Genomic DNA, 21201 nt, shown 5'->3' on the forward strand with positions numbered 1-21201 from the left:
AGCAGAGATCTCCAATGCTGGCTGTCAGATAAAGTGACAGCTCTAATGAAATAGCAGCTTCTCCTCATATCTGCAATATGGGCAGTATTATTTTAGCTTTCGCTGCCCCTGAAACAGCCGCAGCTGCTGAGCTGGGGCTGATTTGAGTCAGTGAATGTCACACAGCAACCTCTTAGTACAGGGACTAAGCAAAGAGAATGAGAAATGCACCCAGGTATTGCCGTCTCCTGGGTTCGTGGGGAGGCACTAACCACTTGGTTGCTTCAGGCACTTCCTCATTAGCACTACAGCTCTGCGGGCTGATCCTCATTAAAGCATTTTCCAGACATATTCCAGAGAGCAGGTGGGCTGCACTGGGTTCAGAGCGCAAGGCAGTGTGCCTGGGCAGCCCCAGGGAGCCCTCTGCTTTGGCCAACGACCCAGACAGACAGCAGTCACGGGGCAGAGCAGCACAAGGCAGGATGGCCAGACTCCTCAGACTGCCAAGTGTGAGGCCCTTGGAGCTGTGGCCCCAGTTCGGGGATGACGAGAGGATTTGGGGGAGGAAGGCAAGGAGGCAAAACTCTGTAACCACAACAAAGTTTGAGGCTCCAGCCTCAAGGCGAATTCAGGGAAACCACCCAGCAGCATCGGGAGCCTGCTCCCATCGCAGGGAGTGTCGGAAGGCCCCCACCCTCACCCCCACAGCTCCTACCTGCACATGATGTTGCGGAGTTTCTCCAGGTTGGCAGGGGTGAAGTACCAGTAGTTGCGGTCACACCGCTGCACATCCTTCTCAATGCGGTGCAGATTCACCGTGTACATGTCCAGCAGCTCTGGCTGCCCAAAACAAAAGCAAAGCTGATTTGTTTTCAAATAAAAAACAAAAAGAAAGTTGCAAGGGCAACAGAGCGACAGGGCAGTTTGGGTGGAAGGGAGTAGTACATTCAACTTCAGGATTGGCACAGGGCAAATGCAGGTAAATAGTGAGGCACTCGGGAAGAAACCCACCCAGTGAAGAAGTCTGCACTTACAGAGTAGGTGACGCCCATGGAGGAGACAGCAGATGTTTCACTGTTGGCCAGATCAGCTACAGTCAGAGAATCCAGCTGTGGGTACAAACTCTCCATCTCTGGCTCCTCAGAGAGGTTATCTTCACTCTCCACCAAGCTCTGCTTTTCAGCTTCACTGTCTGCCCAGCTCTCTACCACAGTCAGGGCCACAGCATCACGATCATGCAGGACCCTGGCTGCGCTCTCAACCACAGGAACAAAGTCCATGCTTCCACCGGTGGGAAATTCACCCTCCAGGCTGTCTTGGCCCTGCAGCTTCTCCTCCTGTTGGGCACCCTCCAGGTGCTGTGGGGCTGGCACGTCAGACCCACCAGCCTTTCCCTGAGAGGTGGCCAAGGATTTGTTGGTTTCCAGGGCACTGTCCTCATTGCTGAAGCTGCGCTCTGAGAACCCCGATGTGATGGAGAAGTTTTGGGAAGAGGGGTGGCCAGAATCAGGGGAACACGTGCCGTTGGGAACCGTCCCATTGGGGATCTTGCTTTGTTTGCCATCTTCCAGCTGAGCATCCGCTTCAGTCTGTTCCACTTCATCAACAGATTCAAACACCTGCAAAGCAAAGGGTTGTGTGACAGTGAGCAAATGCCCTGCATTCAGCAAAGTTAACAGCTGAACGCAGCTCTTGGGGCAAGAACGTCCGCGTTCCCCCACGGTGGGGAGGGAGAAAGATCTGTTCTACATGTGCAGGGCTCAAACAAGCTCAAACCAGTGGAAGAAAGCTCAGAGGACTTGAGGGCATTTTAACTTACTAGTGCTATGTCTGGCTGTGGCTCCACTTGTTTACTATAGCGAGAGACAGCTTCAGCTGAGCATCTAGCTCTCTGCCTCATTTTGACCAGACTCTTGGAGGAATTTCTGGGCACAGTTCTCAGCATTTAGGTTCCCCTGCCTGCATTTGGCAGGTCAGTGCTTGGTCATTTGCACAACTCTGAGCCCACAGTGCCTGCTCCAAAGGACTATGCTTTTACTCAGCATAATGTACTGGGCAGAACATTATTTAAACAGGTTGGTTAAACACATGGCTACCAACATACGGAGCATCCAAGGGCCCTCAACTGTGAAGGCCATACAGGGGCTGGTCATTCAAGCCTGGGCAGAGCAGGCTGCTGAATATTAAACATCGCCAAGCAGTGTGCGGTTCTGACATTAGCGGCTCCAGAGGCAGGTTTGCAAGTCATTTACCTCCTCCAACTACTGCTTCTGTTTGACAGAAATCATTACAGTTATCAAATAGCGAACAGCCCGGGGCAGAGAGCCATATGCTGTTGGGTGGCCGGTGTCTGAACGAGCAAGAGGAGACAACGCACTGCTGCTCACCTGTGTGCTGGAGCTGGAGTCACTCTGCAGCCGGGCATGATTTTGTCGGCCAGAGCTGCAGCTCTGTGAAGACTGCAAGAGAGAGGGAAAAGGCCAGTGAAAAGGCAAAGAGCATGGTGTCTGGACTGGGAGGGAAGACTCATACCATGCTATCAGAGGTAGGCACATCTGCATGTAAAGAGCAAGCAGAAAATGCATCCAACAAAATTCTCATATTTGACCCATGAAAGATGTTCCCATCACATCATCTCTGTCACAGAGATCTGTCACATAGTGCAGGACCCTGCCTCAGCCTGCACTGACATTTACTGCTGGAGAAGACGACAAAAACAAAGTCCCAGGCCAATCCAGTTGTTCAAGCACTGTACATCTGGATCTGAAAGGAACTGCTTTCTTCTGGCCTTTGGAGAGGTCACGCTGTCTCCTTGGATTGCAAATTTCTACAAATCTCTGTCCTAATTTGGCAGCAATGCAGCTCACTGCATCTTCGTTTACATAAACAATGAAGTCACAAGCTATAAAACAATCCCTCCAAGCCTATTAATGTTTTAATGTTGTTTTTTTTTCCTTTTCTTAAAGGACAAATATTGATGTTTTAAGCCAGACTCAGTCAAGGCAGTGCTTCTAAAAGTCAACAGCACCCTTTTCCTGGCTTCCAGCTGAAGCACAAAAGGAGCACTGGGCTCTGCAGCAGCCAGTTTGGTGCTCTGCCTCATGGACTCCCTCTAAGCAAGCAGCCTCCCTTCAGAGCAGCCTCCTTGGGACGTGAGCCGCCCCGGCACCAGGCGGATCATAGCACAGGAGCCTGTGGCTGCTGCCGCTGCACACAAGCCAGGATGTACAGAGCATTGCAATGACATCACACACAAACAATAGCGTTTTAAGAAAACACGGCACTTTCAGAACAGCAGCAGTTGTTGTCCCCACCCTAATACTGTGGGTGTTTGCTGGGCAGGGCTCTGATGGAGCGAGGAAGGGGGACGGTTTTCCTCCATTACCATGGGAGCATTTCATAACAGGAAATTTCAGGCTGAGATGGGAAAAGGGTGAACCTCCGCATGTATTGACTCTGCCAGCTCCCCTCCCAGCACATGTTCTCAGAACAGGCAGACGTGGATACAGAAGAACCACCACAGTGGAGATACTGTGGGGATGGGAATGATTCCTAGGGCTTCAGCAACGCCGACTGCGCAGCCCACCTCCGCTCATCCCCTGCAAGAGCTGCATCGTCCAGCTCTTTCACACAGACTCGCCTTCCCTGCATCTCTCCCTCTCTGCACACACACAGCCGCACGGTTGGGGCTGAGCTCATCTCTTTCCTAAAGCACCCAAACTCTGCACAGGACGATGAAGGCAGGCTCCAGTGCCACACCTCGCAGGCCCCGTTCAGTTTGGCCTCCATTCTCCTCTGGTGTGGCAGCTCAAGGTCAGACAAGCCAGCACTGCTTGCTCTGCTGTGCCGAGCTGTTCTCCTCTCCAGGGACAAAGCCCACACGGAAACACTCCCTGGCCTCTGTTCCAAGGACTGCCTTTCCTTTAACAGGCTTTTTCCTGCACACCCTCTGGTTTGGGCTGTGGCTCTAACTCCTCGCTGCACTGCCAAAAGCCAGGCCCACGTGCCCGGGTGCTGGGGCCCAGCTCTGTCCCACGATGGCACGATGGCTGCCCTGAGCCCGGCAGGCTCCTTCACAGCCAGAGCTGTGAGCCACCTAGCAGCCTCCTAGAGCCACCCAGCTCCTCCTGCCCACAGGCAGTGGCCCAGGCTTCCTCTGTGCTGATCAGCTGATGGAAAAGGGAGCCAAGAGACCCACTGACCTGCTTCACAGCCCGCCAGTGCCAGAAACACGGTCTTCCTCCCCCTGCTTCAACACCGGCTTCCATGGAGCTAATCCTGATGTGCATCAGGAGTGCAAAACAGGTAACGAACATCTTTTTTCTCCAGGAATATTCACAAGGAACATTTCACAGGACTGGTGAGTGTCTGGATTTGGACACATGGCTCCCTAAACGAGTTCTGGGGTGCTGGCTGCCCCACTGCCCTCTGCCAGGACCCCCTGCCCTCTCCCTGCTGCTCCTATGCCCAGCAACCCCACCCAGGGTTACAGATGTAGAGCTGTTCAGTGCTGCTGTGGATACTGCAGCTGCAAGAACCAAAGAAAATTTGTTAGATCTCCAATATGTCACGGCCTGCAGACCAAAACCTCTTGGTCAGTGCAGTACCACACAGTATGGGAACTGGGGCCACGCTGCAGGAGATGCCTGCTCCTACTGCTAAGCACTCTGGAAAGGCAGATGAAAGAAAACGGGTAAGAAAGCTCCAGCTCCACATGGATTACAGTGAGCAAGGAGGCACAGAGGCAGGCAGAGGTCAGGGAAGGGGGGTGAGCAAGAGTTGTGTCTCCATCTCTCCTTGTAGCACAGGCCAACACAGCGCCTGGGTGGGCACAGCCCTCCCCACACCCCCACACCCTCACCTCATTGCTGATCGTCGAGTCCCTGTGCATCATCCTCTGAATGTGGGAATCCAGACTGGCCCCAGAGGAACATTTGGCCAGAGCTGCTGCATGCGACTCCTTCTCCCGCTGCCGGACGATGGCCTCGCAGCCCAGCCACTCTGCCATGGTGTGCTCGTAGCAGGTGCGGATCTGGTCGTCAGCCTGTGGTGTTTAGAGACAGAGGGTCTTTGAACAGCTGTCCCTGGAAAAGCCCAGAAACCAGCATCTCCTGCATCCCCCACACAGCCCTGCACAGAGAAGTGCCGCTCCTATTAACTATGTCTAGATGGGACATAAAGTCACTCATCTCCTGCACAGTGCCAGCCAGAGCCTGACCCACAAAACCTTGCAAAAATTAGGATAGAAGAACAACCATCCATCTCCTTCCTGCCTTCCGGAGGTGTGCAAGGCACCGAACATAAGCAACCAGAAGCTGCATGGGAGGAGCACTGAGCTTAGTCCTATCAATCCCTGCTTACCTGAATCCTTCTCCCATCTCCTAGCCAAAGCTGCAGAGCAAAGGGGACACAATGCCCAGTGGGTTCACAGGGTGGACTCTGGCATACAGACACTTCAAGCTGTGAAATATCCAGGGCACATCAATGCCATACACCAGGCTGCTGAGCTGGCAGAACACCCATACCAACCTCTTTCCTTTCTGCCTCAGTCATCCCAAACTGATAATGGCCCAAAAGGAAGGGCCAGACAGCCTTCCTGATCTCATGCTGGATCCCGCCATAGTAGATCAGCCGCAGCAGCTCCTGGTCCTCATAACTCTGTGGGAAGAGCTTCGAGTCAGCGCACAGATGCAGCCAGGATCATAGCCCATAAGCTGGCAGAAGGAAGGGCAACCCCAGCCCGGCTATGCCTCCTTTTAGCGTCCAGACACTGACCTCCTGCAAACTCGCTGCCCATTCATTGCAGATGATCTCTCAGATCTCTGCTTGGCCTGAAGTAGAGCCAGAGGCCCCTGCAGGTGGACATTTGGGGAAACACGGGCTCACCACAGCCAGAAAGTGGCCTACTAAAATCACTCAGGCTCACTGCTGCGCCTCAGAGCCCTGGCAGCATGTCAGGACTGCGGCACTGGTCGCAGCTCTCCAGCTGTCCTGCCGTAACAGCATGCTGGGACCCTGCTCAAGACCACGGCACTCAAGATGCTGCCACAGGCAGGCTCTGAATAGAAGCACATTACGGAGAGCAGCCATCAATCCCTGGCTTCCACATGTCGAAGATTAGGAGCCCTGGGGTCTGTGCAGCCTGGGGCAGGCTGTCTGACTTCTCTTCTTGGGGAACTTCACAACGTGCTTTATCTTACCATGCTACAACTGCTTAAGTGACACTGCCCTGGACATCCCAAGCCCACCACAACTGGCACGTCCTGAAAGTACTGGCCCTACCGTGCTGTCCTGCAGGTATCTCTGCCATATGTCCACAGTCAGTCCTGAGCTGGCATTGCAGGGCACGTCAGGAGACACAATGTTGTGGTTAACCAGCGCAGATAAGTGGGTTCGCACCGTGGAGAGGTGTCTGCAATAGGCCAGCCCTGCATCAAGCAGAAGCAAACATTCAGCTGCAGAACTCTGAGCCACAGGGATGAAGCGCAGGAGAAAGTTCTGTGAATCTGGTCCCTGAAGGAGACCCTCTAAAGCCACATCCAGCCTAAGCGGCAAAACGGGGAGTCTCCCGGGACAGGTCAGTATCTCATTGCCTTGTACCACAGCACTGCTGCTCACTGGGCTGAAGTCCAAAGATCAGAGTTCAGATGTTTGCTCCCAATCCTGAGCACGTGTACATAGGGCCTTGCATACAACAGACTGGTCCCAGTACCCCTGGCCACTGCCCTGCTGCCTCAGCACACTCCTAGCCCAAAGCCCAGGACCTTATCCCTTGCCCATCACACATCTCAAGGCATCATGGATGTGACAAGTACTCACAGCCGTAGAAGGCCCGGGAGAGGATTTGGTACTTCATATTGTCACACAGGAGCTTCAACGGAGCTCTGCCAATAAAAACATACCCGGTGCGAGGAGAGGAAACGCTCCCATGCATTCCCTCAGCCCCTGCTTTGATCTGACTGTTCCAGCTTTGCTTTCAGAGGTGCACTACCAGCCCTCTGCTCAGCTCGAGAGCAGCAATTCTTGCTGCCAGGACACAGCCACAGAGCAGCTCAGATGTCCCAGATAAGGGGACAAACTTCACTTCGGCCTGGACACACCCCACTAGCCCCTGCAAATGGTCCCTGGACAACCCAGCTGAGTGTGAAGCTGAAGACACCACTGGCACCCATAATTGCTCTCGTTCAGCCATCCAGCTGGGCTTTCACCTGTAAGCCTTGTTCTATTTTACCTGTATTTCTCAAAGAAAGCAGCAGCACAGCCATCGTACCTTTCATGGCTGCAGCCGTTGGATGGCCCACCATCAGAGGAGCCGCTCTGAGAGCAGGAGGAGCAGGAGGACTTGCGGGTGCTGGGTTGCCACATGGGAGGCAGGCCAGCACCCGGTGTGTCCATCAGATCCTGGGGCACTGTAGGAGGACAGAGAGAGGAGCATCAGCCACTGTCTGGCACTGCCCCTGGGGTCAGGTGAGCCACAGGAGGTCAAGAGAGAATTGAGTTTGATTAGCAAATACAGCATCCCACGCTCTTCCCAAGGAGACTTCAGAAACCAGGTAGGGCCCACACCAGATAATCACAGCACCAGCACTGGTGAGATCCAGAGAAAGGAAAGGAAAGGAAACAAAGAGCATTGATGAGAGTGAGCGCGAGAGAACCATCTGCTAATTAACGACAGCACCTTCAGCAAGCTAATTTTAAACTGCTGAGTGTCGACCAAGGCAGAAAAAACCCATCCAACTTGAGTGAAGGGCCTGCAACAGAGTGCCACACAGATGAGAAAAAACATGACTGAAATCAACTGTTGTCCCAGGAAGAGTGGATCACTGGAAGGGAAAAGCCCCCACCTCTCAAACATTAGGATCCCATCCAAGATTCAGGGAAAGGGAGCATCCAAATCAAAGGACAGGAGAGAAAGACTTTGATGAAGAGGTTGAAAGGGACAGCAGGAACAAGTAGCTTTTCATGTTGTCACTTGCTAAATCCCTGCTTAAACTCAGAAGTGCTATTGCAACGGCCTTGGATCCTGCGCTGGTGCCACCCTGCAAACTGGCCAGGCACAGAGCCCATGCAGGAGGCACGTGCAGCCCCGAGAGCTGAGATGCCCCGTGCTGAGCAGCTTGGCTACTCTCTCTGGGCCTGGAACAGCCCCTGCCCCTCAGTCTTGGGCCTCCCTAGGAAAAGGCCATCATGACAAAGGTAAACTGGGATGCAAAAAAGATTAATAAAGAATAATCCTACTTATTCCTCCTTGGAAATTAAATTGTGGTAGAAATTCCATCTTCCAGCTGGGAGAGGGCTTTCTCATTCACCCTTGGTCTCACTGACTCTCCCTGCTTGTGATATTGAATAACTGATATTGGCAAGAAAAAAGTTGAAATATTCCTATTAAAGCCTCTTCGCTTTCCCTCATACTGAGCAGGTGCTGATGGGTCAGTTACAGTCAGCAGCGACCGGGGATGCCTGTGCAGGAATTGTTAAGTGACAACACAGGCAAGCAGTAGTACCAGACAGATACGACAGCCGCATTACACTGATGCTGAGCAGCCCCCAGAACAGCAAGGGGAGGTTGGGATGTGATGAGGAGACTCGGAAACCATTTAGGGATCACCGCCATCTTGCTTGCAGCTGGAGTCCTTGCAATCTTCCCTCTCACGGCAGTGATGGAGATGACAGATGCAAGGAATGGATGAAAATTACCATTAATGGTAACTAGAGACACAGAGAGAGGACAAGGACACAAATGAAAAGGGTGAAAGGAAGAATCTGTAGAGAAGAATGAACTAATGCAGTTCCACCTTCCTCTGGGAAGGTCCACAGGAACCCCACAGGCTTTGATGATGCCAGCTGAGGAGACTGCAGCAATTAATTTCACTGAAAATTTGGCCCCCAGCATGGAATTTTAAGGGGGAGATCAAAAGAAAGCTACAGAAAGAAGCATTTCTATCTGCTATTTTAGCCTCAATCAGATTTTTGTCTGACTCACTGAATTGTGTTAATCAGCTAAAGGCAGGGAGAACTAAGTATAATCTTTATTGATGTTATGGAGGAGTCATAGGAGATGTGATTGACCCCCTCTAGCCTCAAAAATACAGGAACAAGTTTTTAATCAAATTTAATAGCTTTTTCAAAAAAACACTCCACAAGTCTTCTATTATACTTTTGGTTTTACCCCTTCTAAAGTAATCTATGATGTTCCCAGAGGTCAAAAAATTGTTCTTGGTATCCCACAGAAGATCTTGAGGACAAATTTACAGTTGTTTCAGCCAAGCACATTGTTCAGATCATTTACAACTGGACACTAAGAAAGATTTCTGGTTTGGTGAATCCAGTGGCATCCACTCTCTTGCCCTGTGAGCTAGGGAGCGGAGACACAGGGGTCAAGCTTGGCAGTACACAGAGAAGGGTGCTGTAACATCTCCTTTGCACTGCAGAAGCAACGCGGAGGAATGTAGCTGGATTTAATGCAGCACTTGTTGAGGTGGTCTAGTGATAGAAAGAGAAGAATCAGTCCTGGAGGCTTGTGATGGTGAAAAGTGACCCCCAAAGAACATGACCAAAGTGAACCTTACTACTGAAATTATGTGTAAGAATTTTTTTTCCAACCATTAAGACAGTCACAGCCTTTGTGCAGCTGCAGAAACGAAGGACACAGTAGCAAGTGAAAGGTTAAAACAAAAAAATCAAACCGTAACTCATACGTGACATTGAATAAAAGGCAGTACTGTTACCAGCAAAGCCTATTTCTCTGGAACCACTTTCTGGTATGATGTGCCATGTGTCTGCCGGTGCTGCATTCCCAGCTGCTCATACACCTCATGAAAACCCGCCTGAAACAACTCTGCCAATGCACTCACCGAATTCAGACTGTGTCCCTGGGTAGATTATTCTGAAAACGTAATCTGTGGCTTCATCATCTTCCTTGTCAGATGCAGACTCAGAGGAGCCCTGGGGACTTCGCTTCCTCAGCTTGGGAAACACTTTCCCCTAGATGAACAAAACCTGCCCTTCACAAGCCGCCCCACGCTCGGCCACGCAGGCCAGCGGGCTTGCTGCCTCGCTTGCCGAACTTCTGCCCAACAAGAGCATGTGTTTTTTCAGCCTGGATGATGTTTGTGTGTTCTCTGTGCTGGAGCAGCTTTTGGATTAAGCTTTCAATTACACAGAGAATACAGAACGCTGTTAGCACACAGGGTGTGTATAACCCACGCAGCATGGCCAGGTCCATGAGAACCAAACCTGTCATGCCTCATGGCCAGCGCTCCCATACCACCTCCCTCACGATTTGCCCAGAAGGGTCTGTGTAGCTGGTCAAGACCATGACCTTTAAACCAAACTGCCATATTTCAAGTCCACCTTCCTTCTTAGTTTTGGGAGAATTGTTTAAAATGCAGCAGCTACTAACATTGGGCAGAGGGTCTTCCCCATCAGCTCTGCTCTGTGACACTCCACAGGGGCACACCAGCAAGAGCCCACAGGGCTGTGGGCTCAGGAACAAGCCCAGTTTCAGGGCACCTACCTTTCCCCGCTGTGACCAGAGGGGTGGATCCAGCTGCCCATGGGGCAGGAGGCCATTCTCCAGGCAGGACAGGAACTGCAGTAAGTGCCCTCCTCTGGGGAACCGCAGCGGGGGCCTCTGAATCCCATCCTGGCTCACCAAGACAACCGTCCCACCGCTGTCTACTATTAGCAACAGTGACAGCAGAAAGAAGACAGACATGAATGAGGGAAACATGAGCATCAAAAACGCAGAGGGCAGGCAAGAAAGCTCAGGGAATTGTATTTCTGGTATGGAAAAGAAATATTTTCTCCCTCATTTGGATTCTTCTGTAAATCCATTACAAGTCTGGGGCCCTGGAGGCAGCTTGCCTGGGAGACCACAGCCTTGAAAACCGCCAAGCATTGCTCTGCAAGGAGCACTCCCCAGCCAAGCACCACAGCCAAGAGCTGGTTTAAAGGTTTTCCTAGAAGCGCTTACATAGTAGTGACCACCCAGAGCTCTGGACATCTGCCCTGGAGCTGAATCAAAACATCCCCATATGCACACTCCCCAAAGCTAAGGAAGCAAGTGTCAGGGAGGCAACACCCTCCAGCTGCCCCCCACTCTGGCCTTACCTTGCTGGTGACAGTGCAAATAGACTATCTCCTCCAGGTGAATAGTCATGGCATAATCCCAGTACACGCTGGAACAGAGAGAGAGGAAGTTGTGAGCGTCAGAGATGCAAAAGGCTCTGCTTTTGTTCACATCTGCTCCAGATCCTGCCTCCAGCTATCCTGGCACCAGGGGAAGCTACAGAAAGGATGAGGTCCCAGCAGCAGTGTGACTGGCATGAAGTCAGCCTGAGTAAATGACAACATCCCTCCAGAACCAGCAACTGCCCCTGCCATCACAGCTCAATCGATGCAAGTCCAGTCCCACCTTGCCCTGGGCCCATTCCTCTGCCCTCACACTGTTCCCAGACACAGACAGCGTGCCCACAGATCCTGGCAATGGCAGGGAGGGATGTGGAGCCCTGCAGAGCTGAGCACTCTCCTCTGGGCACCCCAGAAAGGGCTCCCTGCCCCGATGTAGACCTGGGAGAACCCCGCGAACCTGGCAGGAGCAGCCCTGGAGCCCCAAGGGAATACGCAGTGCAGCCCGAGCCTGGGCTGCTGCTGGGCTGAGCTCCTGTCCCCAGCAGATGGGGAAACAAACCCTTGCAGTTTGTGGGTTCTTTTCAAAGATGAAAATAGATTTGGTCTGCGTTGCTTCTGTTCGAGAACTGCACTGCCTCAGCACAAGCACCTCGAGGTGCTGAGCAAATCTAGAAAATGCTAGAGAGCTGCTGTTCATCAGGCAGGGCAGAGGGCCAGAGAGACGACAGGAGGAAGCCAGGGAAGAGGATGTCTCCAGGAGACATGTGGCCTCACGCACGGTTTCGTTTCTGCAGAGAGCCTAACAAAAGCACTGCTCTCTGAGGGTTATCAGCATTTAATAACATCCCACTTTGTAACAAAGCAAATTTCCAGAGTCTGAGCAGCATTTTGTGCCACTTCACAAAAACAGCACTTAAAAATAAAGGCATTATAAAATGGTTCATGAAGGCAGATAAGGATGGGAAGGGGCGCGTAAGTCACTCCTTGCAGATTCATACTGACTTTGTCATCTGACTCCTCTCTTCCTTGGTCACACCTTGACACTGGGAAGCTTTAGAGCTTAGGCTGATGCCCAAGTCAAGAACTCAGAAAAGTAGCGTAGATATTAAAATAGCATTTTAGGGGGAGGGTACCAGGCATAACTGAATGGCTCAGGGGACACGAAGAAAGGGGAGATGAGAAGAACACAGGTAAACAAAAGCCCCAAAACTACAATTGAGAATAAATAAAACTGAGGACAGCTTTTGCTGAAGATCTTTACCCTAGGTCAAAGGATCAGTGTCCTAAACGCCCCAGCTTTCCTGGAGCATTTGCTGGCGTAAAGGGATTTTGTTTGCTTTGTTTCGTTTCTCCGGCAAATCAGGACCTGGCATGATTCTGTAGTTTGCTAAAAGGAATGCAGCTATCAAAAGAAATCCAGCAGTCCATAAGGCAATCCCAGGCAAAAGGGTATGGTGATACACACTGCCAAGCAAATTAAGCAGATTTCAGGCCTCCTGGACGAACAAGCTCCAGGGACTTCGTTAAATCCAAGGGACTCCTGAATACCTGTATGTAGGATCAGCAGCAGACTGGACCAAAACAGCACCACAGAATGGCAAGCACTCTGTTACCGAGGTATGATCCGGGAACTGCTCATGCTCCCTCTCTCTGCAGGTACTCTTCCTCTGTTAATAAGCTCCTCAATTCTCCAGATTAAAGTAACGATGATAAACCTGAAAGCACTGTGTAGTATATAGAGAGGGCATTCTCCTGAGAAAACCCTGAGAGCAATAAATTGAGCCACTTTGCATCTTTCAGAACAAGCACCCCCACAGTTCCCCTGCTGAACACTTCCCAGCAGAGATGGGCAACAGCAATGCATCTCACACTATCTCCTGCAGCCCACCTCTCCCACCACTTCAGGCCTCCTTCCCTGTCCCTTCCCCCGTTACAGACCCAAGGATGACTGTTGCTCTGCAGTAAGTGGGAAAACTCACCGATGGCCTTGGACACCAGATCCAAACTCTGAACCTGGGGAACATTTGCCTCACCTCTTCTCATAGTCCAGATCCCCCACAGAGCCGTTCATCAGCTGGTTGGGCGTCCACTTCAGTGCCATGATGTCGGCAGTCTGGTGAAGGGACAGGTATCCGGGGATTGCCTCCATGTCATCTCGCTTGATAAGAGAAACGCAGGGAGAAAGTGAGCTGGGGAGAGTAGGCAAGAAGACACCAGAAGCATGAAGTACCACCTCAGGCTACCCGAGGCTGAGCCATGCCCCCAAAGCACAGTACTGGACCATAACACAGCCCTGCCTGCTACCCCTGAGCCCACCACCCACCAACAGTGAGAAACCCTCAGGGGCCCTGCAAAACCTCCCAGCGGAGACAAGAGGACACTTCACCAGCTTGGAAGAGGGCCGAGAGCAGCTGTCCAGCTGAGGCAAACTTAACAACTCCACCTAAGCAGTTTGCACTTCATTATTTGACTGTAACAAGCAAGAAGGCAAAGGAAGATGTGTTTTGTGGCCTCTGGTTAAGAGTGGGCAGGGAGAGCAGCCTGTTTCTACTCAGAAGCTGAGCTCTTCCATTCCACTGGGAGGATCTGTATCACCAACACCTCAACGACCAAAGTCCAGTCACTGCCTTCCCAGATTAAAAATGAGCCTGTGCTTTTCTTCATCAAAGGGAAATATGGTATAGATTTACCTGGTGGGGAGCAGAGCAGTATTTTAAAGCCCAGGTACCCCAGTAGGTACTTACTGGCTGCACCAGGACGTTGTTCTTGCCATAGAGGAGCGTGGCTCGGGAGTTCTGGTGCAGCGATTCCACGTAGTCCCTGGCAGACAGTGATGGCCGGTCATCCATACTGCCACTCGAATGCCTTTTCTGAATCTGGAAGAGATCCACCTACAAATATGAGGTGAGCACAGACAGCTCTTGCTTTCAAAAAGCTTCTCTTGGAAGCTCATTCCCTCCTCCACTTAAAAGAGTCACTACTAGAAATCTTTCCCTCTGTGTCCTCTAAGAGGATTCCTGGCTCAGGCCAAGCTCGATTCTGCACTTAGAGAAGCCCCAGGAGTGTGCTTTGTTTGCAATAAACAAAGCAGACTTCTGCTGCCTTGGCTTTTCATCCATACATGTTGCTCTCAAAGGGCAGAGACCACATGACGCAGTGCCATGTTAGTCCAGCATGCCTGCAGTCCCCACAGCCTAAGTTCCCAGCACTCCTGGCTGAAGACTTCAAGTAACTACACTCTTCTGCTTTCCCTCATCAGAGGGTTTTCACAGCCCTTTTCAAACAAACGGAGCCTCCAAGCAAGCACTGCCTGTGTGCTGCAGGAGGAGCACTGCAGGGCTGCCCCCCCCCCCCCGACTCACACAGAGCGCCGGGCGCTTGGTGGGTGAGTCCTGGCGACAGTGCGAGCTGTGGATCCGGTGCCTCTGAACCAGCTCGTCAGCAGAGGGATCTGTCCAGAAGTGGTCAGCGGTCTTCATCTTTGTGTACTCCAGCGCACAGGGCCCCACTGTGCCGAGAAGAAAGTCACAAACATAAGGAGGTCATCGCTGTTGTTCCGATGACTCTGGTCACCTCTCAGATCTGCAGAGCTCCGTATCTCAGAGCAGGGATGGCAGGACAGCAGGCAGCAGGCACCAGGCTCAGCACCCACTGCTGCACTGTATAACAGCAGCGAAGAATCCAGAGGGGTCAGCCAGCCCTGGCAGTGAGCAGATAACCCACTGCCTGACCGGCCACATGCATGCAGAGCCCTGCGTTGCAGCACCACACTGCTTCCCAGAGCCTGGCCTGGTTTATGCCCGTCAGTATTAATGAAGCCTGTGCAAGAAAAGGAAATCTCCAAGCTCAGCCATGAAACTCTCCATCTCTGTGCATTGCTCAGCAGCAGCACATCATGTGATCTTTTTAAGTGCTACCTGTCCAGGGCTATGAAGTTTTCTGAAGTTCTTACTGGAAAATAACTGCATTTATCATCCCAGATCACAGACCTGGGAACACAGGTTTGCAAAGCAAGCTATCAAATATCAAAGTAGGGTATAAGAGGACAGTGTTACCCAATAAAGATGCAAGAATTGGCCCATCCACAGGATCCATCAGGAGAGCTTCTTTCTCATAGTACTTACTAGAAGAAATGAAAGACAGCAGAATGCTGTAGCATGTCAACCCCCTGGGACAGTGGTTTTAAATCACTGTAATGCCCTGCTCTTTCTGTATCACTTCTTGATGGTAAGAAGGCAAAAAGCCCTTAACAGGCTGTTTCTGCTAGCTGTAAAATTCCTGGGGGATAGATGCCCTCCTGCAGCACATCGGAAGCATCACCATCTCCTAACAAAACATCCCCAGGACAGGACACCTCAGCATGCAGTTTCCAGAAGACGAGGGCAATGCAGTCCCTGACAACCCAGCAGAGCATCAACCCTGACAACCCATCAGCAGAGCAAGAGTGGCCTCTCTTTGTTTTAGGGCGTGTACAGGGGCCACCAGCAGCAGGGTATCAATCAGAGTCCCCGTGATGGGCACAGAGCAGCACAACTGGCCTGTGCCATCCAGGGCTTTCTCTGGCCCACTTGGATGCAGCTCAGCCAGCAACACCTCTAGCACCTTCAGGAGGGGTAGATGCTGGTAGCAAGTTAGGACAGGCAAAGGGTTGGCCTGTGCCAGCACTCACCTGCTGTTTTCTACCAAGTAATGCACGATTTTATCCAAGACCTTTTCAAAGAGGGCTGTGCGGATCCAGAGGTGCTTGATGGCTTGAGGAGACAGGTTGGGCAGCTTCGGCATCTTGCGCGCATTCTCTGGGATGCTCTGGACTTGATTTCGTCTTTTAGAAGTACAAGGCAAAAATAACATCATCACTGGCTCATTGCTGAGCACCGCAGGAGCCCAGGGCACTCACAGCACTTCGTGGGGCACGAGGCCAGGGTTTCAGTGGTGGTGGCTGTGGTGGCTGGGGGATGCACAGGGAAGTACACGGGGACAGGGCTCTGGAGACTGCTCCCTTCATCTGTTCCACCCCCTGCTCCAGAAGGCGCACATCTGCATTTCAAAACTGACTTCTCCAAATCAGTTTCCCACTGTAAAGGCACCCTAGAACAACCCTCTGCCTCAGCAGAGTCCTCCAGCCCACACACCTTTTCCACTGGTGCCTGAGGACAGCAGTTCACAAGCAACGCAGCTTATCTTAGGACAGCATAAAGATTCCTGCCCCCAGGTAGCTGCTCGATCCATTGCCCTGGTTCCTGCCCAAGGATGAGTAAGCCACTCAGACAGAACTTGAATTACTGCAGGTTCAAGCCCTGCACACTGAGGCAGACCAAATTTGGTTCCAGTTGGCTTAGTGCCCTGGCTCATAAACTGTGACAGCTTGGGAGCAACCACGCTTGGCTGTCCCTGAAGCATGAGACAAGGGGCAGAGGAAGTAAGAACTTGTCTAACCTAGCTTAAACTGCAACCCACGGTCTCCTATAAAAGCAACCAGTTGGTCAACACACCAAAAGCCCGGGACAGGACCCTGCTCCACTGGAAGAGCAATTAATCCCCCCTGTAGAAGCTCAAGCTGGACATCGCGATCCACAGCCAAACTCGAACTACACACCCACACCAAAACACAAGTGACCTGCGGGATAACAGCAATGCTAGTGCCTTACGCATTCTCAATGAGCTGCTCCAGGTCTTGCACTTTCTTGCAAAGCTCCTCTGCCAGAGGAAAGCTCTTTCCCACCTTCATAAACAGAGCTGCTATCTTGTTGCTGCGCAGGAATCCTGCTGCCCTCCGCTTCAAGCCGTATAAGACACAGGCTTCCACCGCAGCTGCAACAGAGCAAAGTTGTTACTGAAGCGGCAGGAGAACTCGGAGCTCACGTCACAACAGCCGGTCTCCTGCTGGATCCATGACCTTACTCCACAGGAGAAATGTCTCTCAAGAGGAAACCAGCGCCATGTTCTACTTCCATCTAAGCAGACAAGAGATCAGGGAACTTAGATGTCTTTTGACCCAAAACAGCAGACAGCGATACAGCTTTGCTGCCCGCACAGTCATCAGATCTGCTGACTATATAGAGGTACAATTTTAGTTTCCCAAAACAGAAGAAAGACTGAGGTTGGTGAAGCTTATTAGAAGTTCAGCTCATCTGAACCAAATGACTAGCTCGATGGAAGTAAACATGAACCATGGGTGTGCCAAGACGCAAGTACTGCAAAAGAGAGTCAACTTGTGCCTGCTAAAGTAGATCCACAGTCTCCCCAAAATCACCTGAGAGGGACTAGTCAGGCAGACTAACTTGTCTTGCACTCGCTTAGCTGACCAACCGGCAGCCTAAAGAGACCTTACTAGACTGGCAGTGAAATGGGAACATGCAGCTTTCGAACCGCAGAGGTGGTACCTCTGTGCCACCAACAGTGAGCGGTCTGCACTGATGTGCCAAGCTCGCAGAATGGATTAGGATTTCTCGGGGCACTTTGCTCATTCATAAAAACAGAGCGGGAGAAAGGACTGGGCCCACTGTGCTTGCAGTCCTTTGTTCTGAAAATGCCAGGATACAGCTCTGCTACACGATATCCTGAATGCAAGTAAATTGATGCTAATGCTGGAAACTCTCAGCATGCACAGAGGTTGCATCCTGCTTCCAGGTCTGTGCCGGCATGATGGCTGTTTTCAGAGAGGTGATTTTCCCAGCACAGTAGCAACCGGTTCATGGCGTGACACTAATCACATGGATCAGGAGCTGCCAAGAGCCCACTCATACAGAGTCACTCAGGTTAAGCTTGTGGGAGTTTATCTGTGGTTTAACAGCACGAAGCTAAGTGTGGCTGTACACCGCACAGTGATGCTGTGGTCCCCTGGCTAAACAGGTTTGAAACCATTTCAGGTGACCAGACCATCTACGGGGCCAGCAGCCACCACAGCCAAGCCTGGGACAGAGAGCAGGCTTTTGCAGGGCACTGCCATCAGTTCAGGACTTGGGGTCCCTCCGCAAGCTCAGCGCACGAGTCACTCTCTCTCCAGCATGCTCATCAGTCCGGCCACCATCACTAATCATTGGGCTAGATGGAAGGATGGGAGGTAAAACTTCTCAGATTGTATTTTAGGGCAGAGAACATCCCCACCTGGCCTGAGGAAAATGTCTTCATCAGACATGCAACAGCTAACACGCAAGCACGTCGCCTCTTCTCCACGTAGGATAATTGCTTTGCTAGGCAGACAAACAGGCTGACATTCATTCTCCTCACAGGTTTCTTGCAGATTGCAGAGAAACCAAACAACTCCCTGAAGTTTTCCCTTTGGCCCAGTCTGAGTGATGGGTGCAGCTGGAACAGATTTCACCTCCTGGCCCCCTGTGCTGGGATGGTCCAAGCGAGAAGGAGAAAGCTTGGGAGCAAGAGACAGGCACACTGAGGACTTCTAAAGCAGCAGATGAAATGGGGCAATTTTTTCACAAAAAAAAAATATCTGTGTTCACGCAACCTTTTCCTGAAAAACCTAAAGGCAATAGAGAACCTGGCAATAAACCACAGGCAATGCCAGCAGCTCAGTCTGGCTTCAGAGACCCTTCCAGCCTGGTGGTGACTCAGTTGGCTCCTTGCAGCTGGTATTTGGCAGTTAAGTCCCCATGGAAAGCTTCACCTAACTCCCTGCACTGGGCCCTGCCGAAAGGCAGCACCAGGCACTCACGGGACCAGAGCGAGTGCCCAGAACGCGCTGGCCTCCTGCCCTCTCCTGCCAGGCTCCCTGCCTGGGCACGCAGTGAGCGGGGAGCTGGCTCTGCTGGCAGCGGGAGATGGCAATGACTCCACAGAAAGATACACACACGCACAGGCTCCACCGGCAATCTGTTTGCCAGAATCCCCTGGGAGGGCTCAGGATGGATGTCTAGTGTCAAACACAGACTTATTAAACAGGCTCATCAAAGCACTGGAAAATTACACGGACCCACAGTTCTGCAAGCTATTGATCTGGGTCTGACAATGAGCTTTCTGGTGCATCAGTACCCTGCCTTCCCCAACCACCCAATGCTGCAGAGCCAGCCACGGTGAGCCTTCCCTGCGGCAGCCCAGCAGATGCTGATTTGCCTCTTGCCTGGAAAGGCATTTTTTCCTACAGCTGAACAACTCTATGGAGACATTTAAAAAGACATTTCATGCAGACCCATCAACATCAGCTCCCAGGACTGAGAGAAGCTCTCATTATCTCTGCCCTGCTTAGTGCCATGCCTGAGTTCACCGCCGAGCAGACACGGTGGGCATGCAGCATCTGAGGTGCTGTGAGACATGTCCTGTGCTAACAGCAGAAAAGCAACGCATTTGGGTGAGCCAAGTCCTGCTCACCCAATACCAGCCATTCAGAGCCACTGGATAGATAGGTAGTTTTTACACAAAGCCCTGCACAAACCCTCCTGAAGCCCAGACATGCTGCAAAGAGCAGAGCCCATGCGTGGATGGATCTTCCTACCTGTCCCAGAGGATTATCTGCAGCTGCAAAATAAGACCAGGCTGCTTCATGGCTTTGGGACCAAATGCAAGAAGACCCACCCCTCCCTCACACACACTCAAATCACCCCACCCCACATCGCTTCATTCATTTCTTCCATGCTCCAAGACTAACATAAAAGCGACAGACACAAACAACCCTATCTGCCTGAGGCTGCACCCAGCCATGCCCGTTTCAGAGTGCCCAGCCATGGAAAGCTCCGGCAGGTCTCCGCTGCTAGCCCCCCACAGTGGAGCTGGCCCCAGCCAAGTGAGGTCAGGAGCCCGTTGAAGTGGAATTGCAAGCAAAAAACCCACAGTTTTGTTTTTTGGAATGTAAGGTTATACTGACATAGAGCTGAACTAGAAACCACAGCAGCACCTTCAAAATCTGGGGAGAAGTCCCCCCTCCCCTCTCCACCAAGACCAAGCCAAGGGTGAGCTCTCTGTGGCACCACGCTGCCAACATTAGCTCTCTACTGATGGAGCTGGACTTCAGCCCCTGAAGTCTGTTGCCAGCATTGGCAGGGCACCATCACCCCCTCCTCCAATTAGTATTTTTGGGGGATTTCTCTAGTCTCAAGCAGCCATCTCCAGCTCTTCAGAGGCGACCTCAGCCTCCGCAGTGAGTGCCAGCCGGGCTGGGCTCCAGTGGTCACCCGGTGCAGCTTGGTGCCAGAGCTGCCGGACACAGCGCAAGAGCAATGCTGGATCTGTGGCATTCGCAGCTGTCAAATCAATTATGCTGCCAAGCAGCAACTTATCAGGGCCCAGTTACCTGACAGCTGCGTGTGGCGACAAGAGGCCAGCAAGGCAATGAGCCCAAAAAGCCCCTCTGTGCCTCACACCCACCCTCGTATACCAGAGAGAAAAGCCATGCAAGCAAGCCTGGGGCAGGCAGACGAGGTGTCCCTGACTCTGCTGCCCATCAAAATGCACCTCTGCCCCTGCCAGCCCCCAGGGTGCCTTACAGTACCAAGCCAGGAGACAACAGCCCACCCCAGCAAGCACAGGGCTGTGCAAAGCAGCCCAGCTGAGGGGCAGCTGCAGCTCACAGCACCACGGCGGACCAGCAGCCAGGGCTGCCTCCCTGCAGCCCTCGCACAAAGGCAACTTCTGCTGGGCACCAGATGCTCAGTGTGCCATCAGTTCCATTCTGAATTTCCAGCAGATGCGCAAGAGCGCTCATGGTCTTGCAGGAGAGCAGCACATCATGCTGCTCATGTCACGGCCAGTGCATCACACCTCCCTGCCAACCAGTGAGCAGCACGCGGGAGAACACCCGGACTGCTGAAAAGCCTCCCAGCACGCTCCAGCATGACAGAATGGGCATCAGCATCCGTCAGTGCTGTAGTCTAGACCTCTCCAAAACACAAGTCCTGCAGGCAAAATTACACACAAATGTGCAGCCTCCACAGGAAAAAACTCTCCCTGTGCCCTCCCAAGGGCTCGGAGGCTTGAGCACGCTAAGAGTGCCTTGTCCACACTAAATGCAAGGGTAACGGCAGTTTCTTTTTTAACCTTCTGAATTTTTGAGCCCAGTTCATAACTAACTTACTGTCACCACTGCAAACAGACACTGTGAAGAGATTCTCTCCATCCCCAAGGATATGATCTACAGCG

At 52.1% G+C, this 21201-nt stretch overlaps 1 protein-coding gene across 3 annotated transcripts in view; it reads right to left on the reverse strand.

Annotated features, from left to right (window-relative positions):
• Nucleotides 1-21201, reverse strand: part of SGSM1 (small G protein signaling modulator 1) — a 49205-nt gene that overhangs the window by 9715 nt on the left and 18289 nt on the right. The window contains exons 4-21 of one of the 3 annotated variants that reach the window (XM_055700101.1): nucleotides 16761-16923; nucleotides 15782-15934; nucleotides 15168-15235; nucleotides 14475-14620; nucleotides 13857-13988; nucleotides 13146-13270; nucleotides 11092-11159; nucleotides 10496-10659; nucleotides 9834-9963; nucleotides 8509-8688; nucleotides 7250-7388; nucleotides 6799-6863; nucleotides 6262-6407; nucleotides 5509-5637; nucleotides 4841-5023; nucleotides 2367-2438; nucleotides 1014-1598; nucleotides 695-819 (exon numbers count right to left, since the gene is read on the reverse strand). In XM_055700101.1, coding sequence (XP_055556076.1) covers nucleotides 695-819; nucleotides 1014-1598; nucleotides 2367-2438; nucleotides 4841-5023; nucleotides 5509-5637; nucleotides 6262-6407; nucleotides 6799-6863; nucleotides 7250-7388; nucleotides 8509-8688; nucleotides 9834-9963; nucleotides 10496-10659; nucleotides 11092-11159; nucleotides 13146-13270; nucleotides 13857-13988; nucleotides 14475-14620; nucleotides 15168-15235; nucleotides 15782-15934; nucleotides 16761-16923 — 2773 coding nt within the window. The remainder of the gene's footprint in view (nucleotides 1-694; nucleotides 820-1013; nucleotides 1599-2366; nucleotides 2439-4840; nucleotides 5024-5508; nucleotides 5638-6261; nucleotides 6408-6798; nucleotides 6864-7249; nucleotides 7389-8508; nucleotides 8689-9833; nucleotides 9964-10495; nucleotides 10660-11091; nucleotides 11160-13145; nucleotides 13271-13856; nucleotides 13989-14474; nucleotides 14621-15167; nucleotides 15236-15781; nucleotides 15935-16760; nucleotides 16924-21201) is intronic. The other 2 variants (XM_055700094.1, XM_055700087.1) reach the window with 2 other exon arrangements.

This window comes from Falco cherrug, chromosome 1 (assembly GCF_023634085.1).
Source record: "Falco cherrug isolate bFalChe1 chromosome 1, bFalChe1.pri, whole genome shotgun sequence".
Lineage (NCBI taxonomy): Eukaryota > Metazoa > Chordata > Aves > Falconiformes > Falconidae > Falco > Falco cherrug.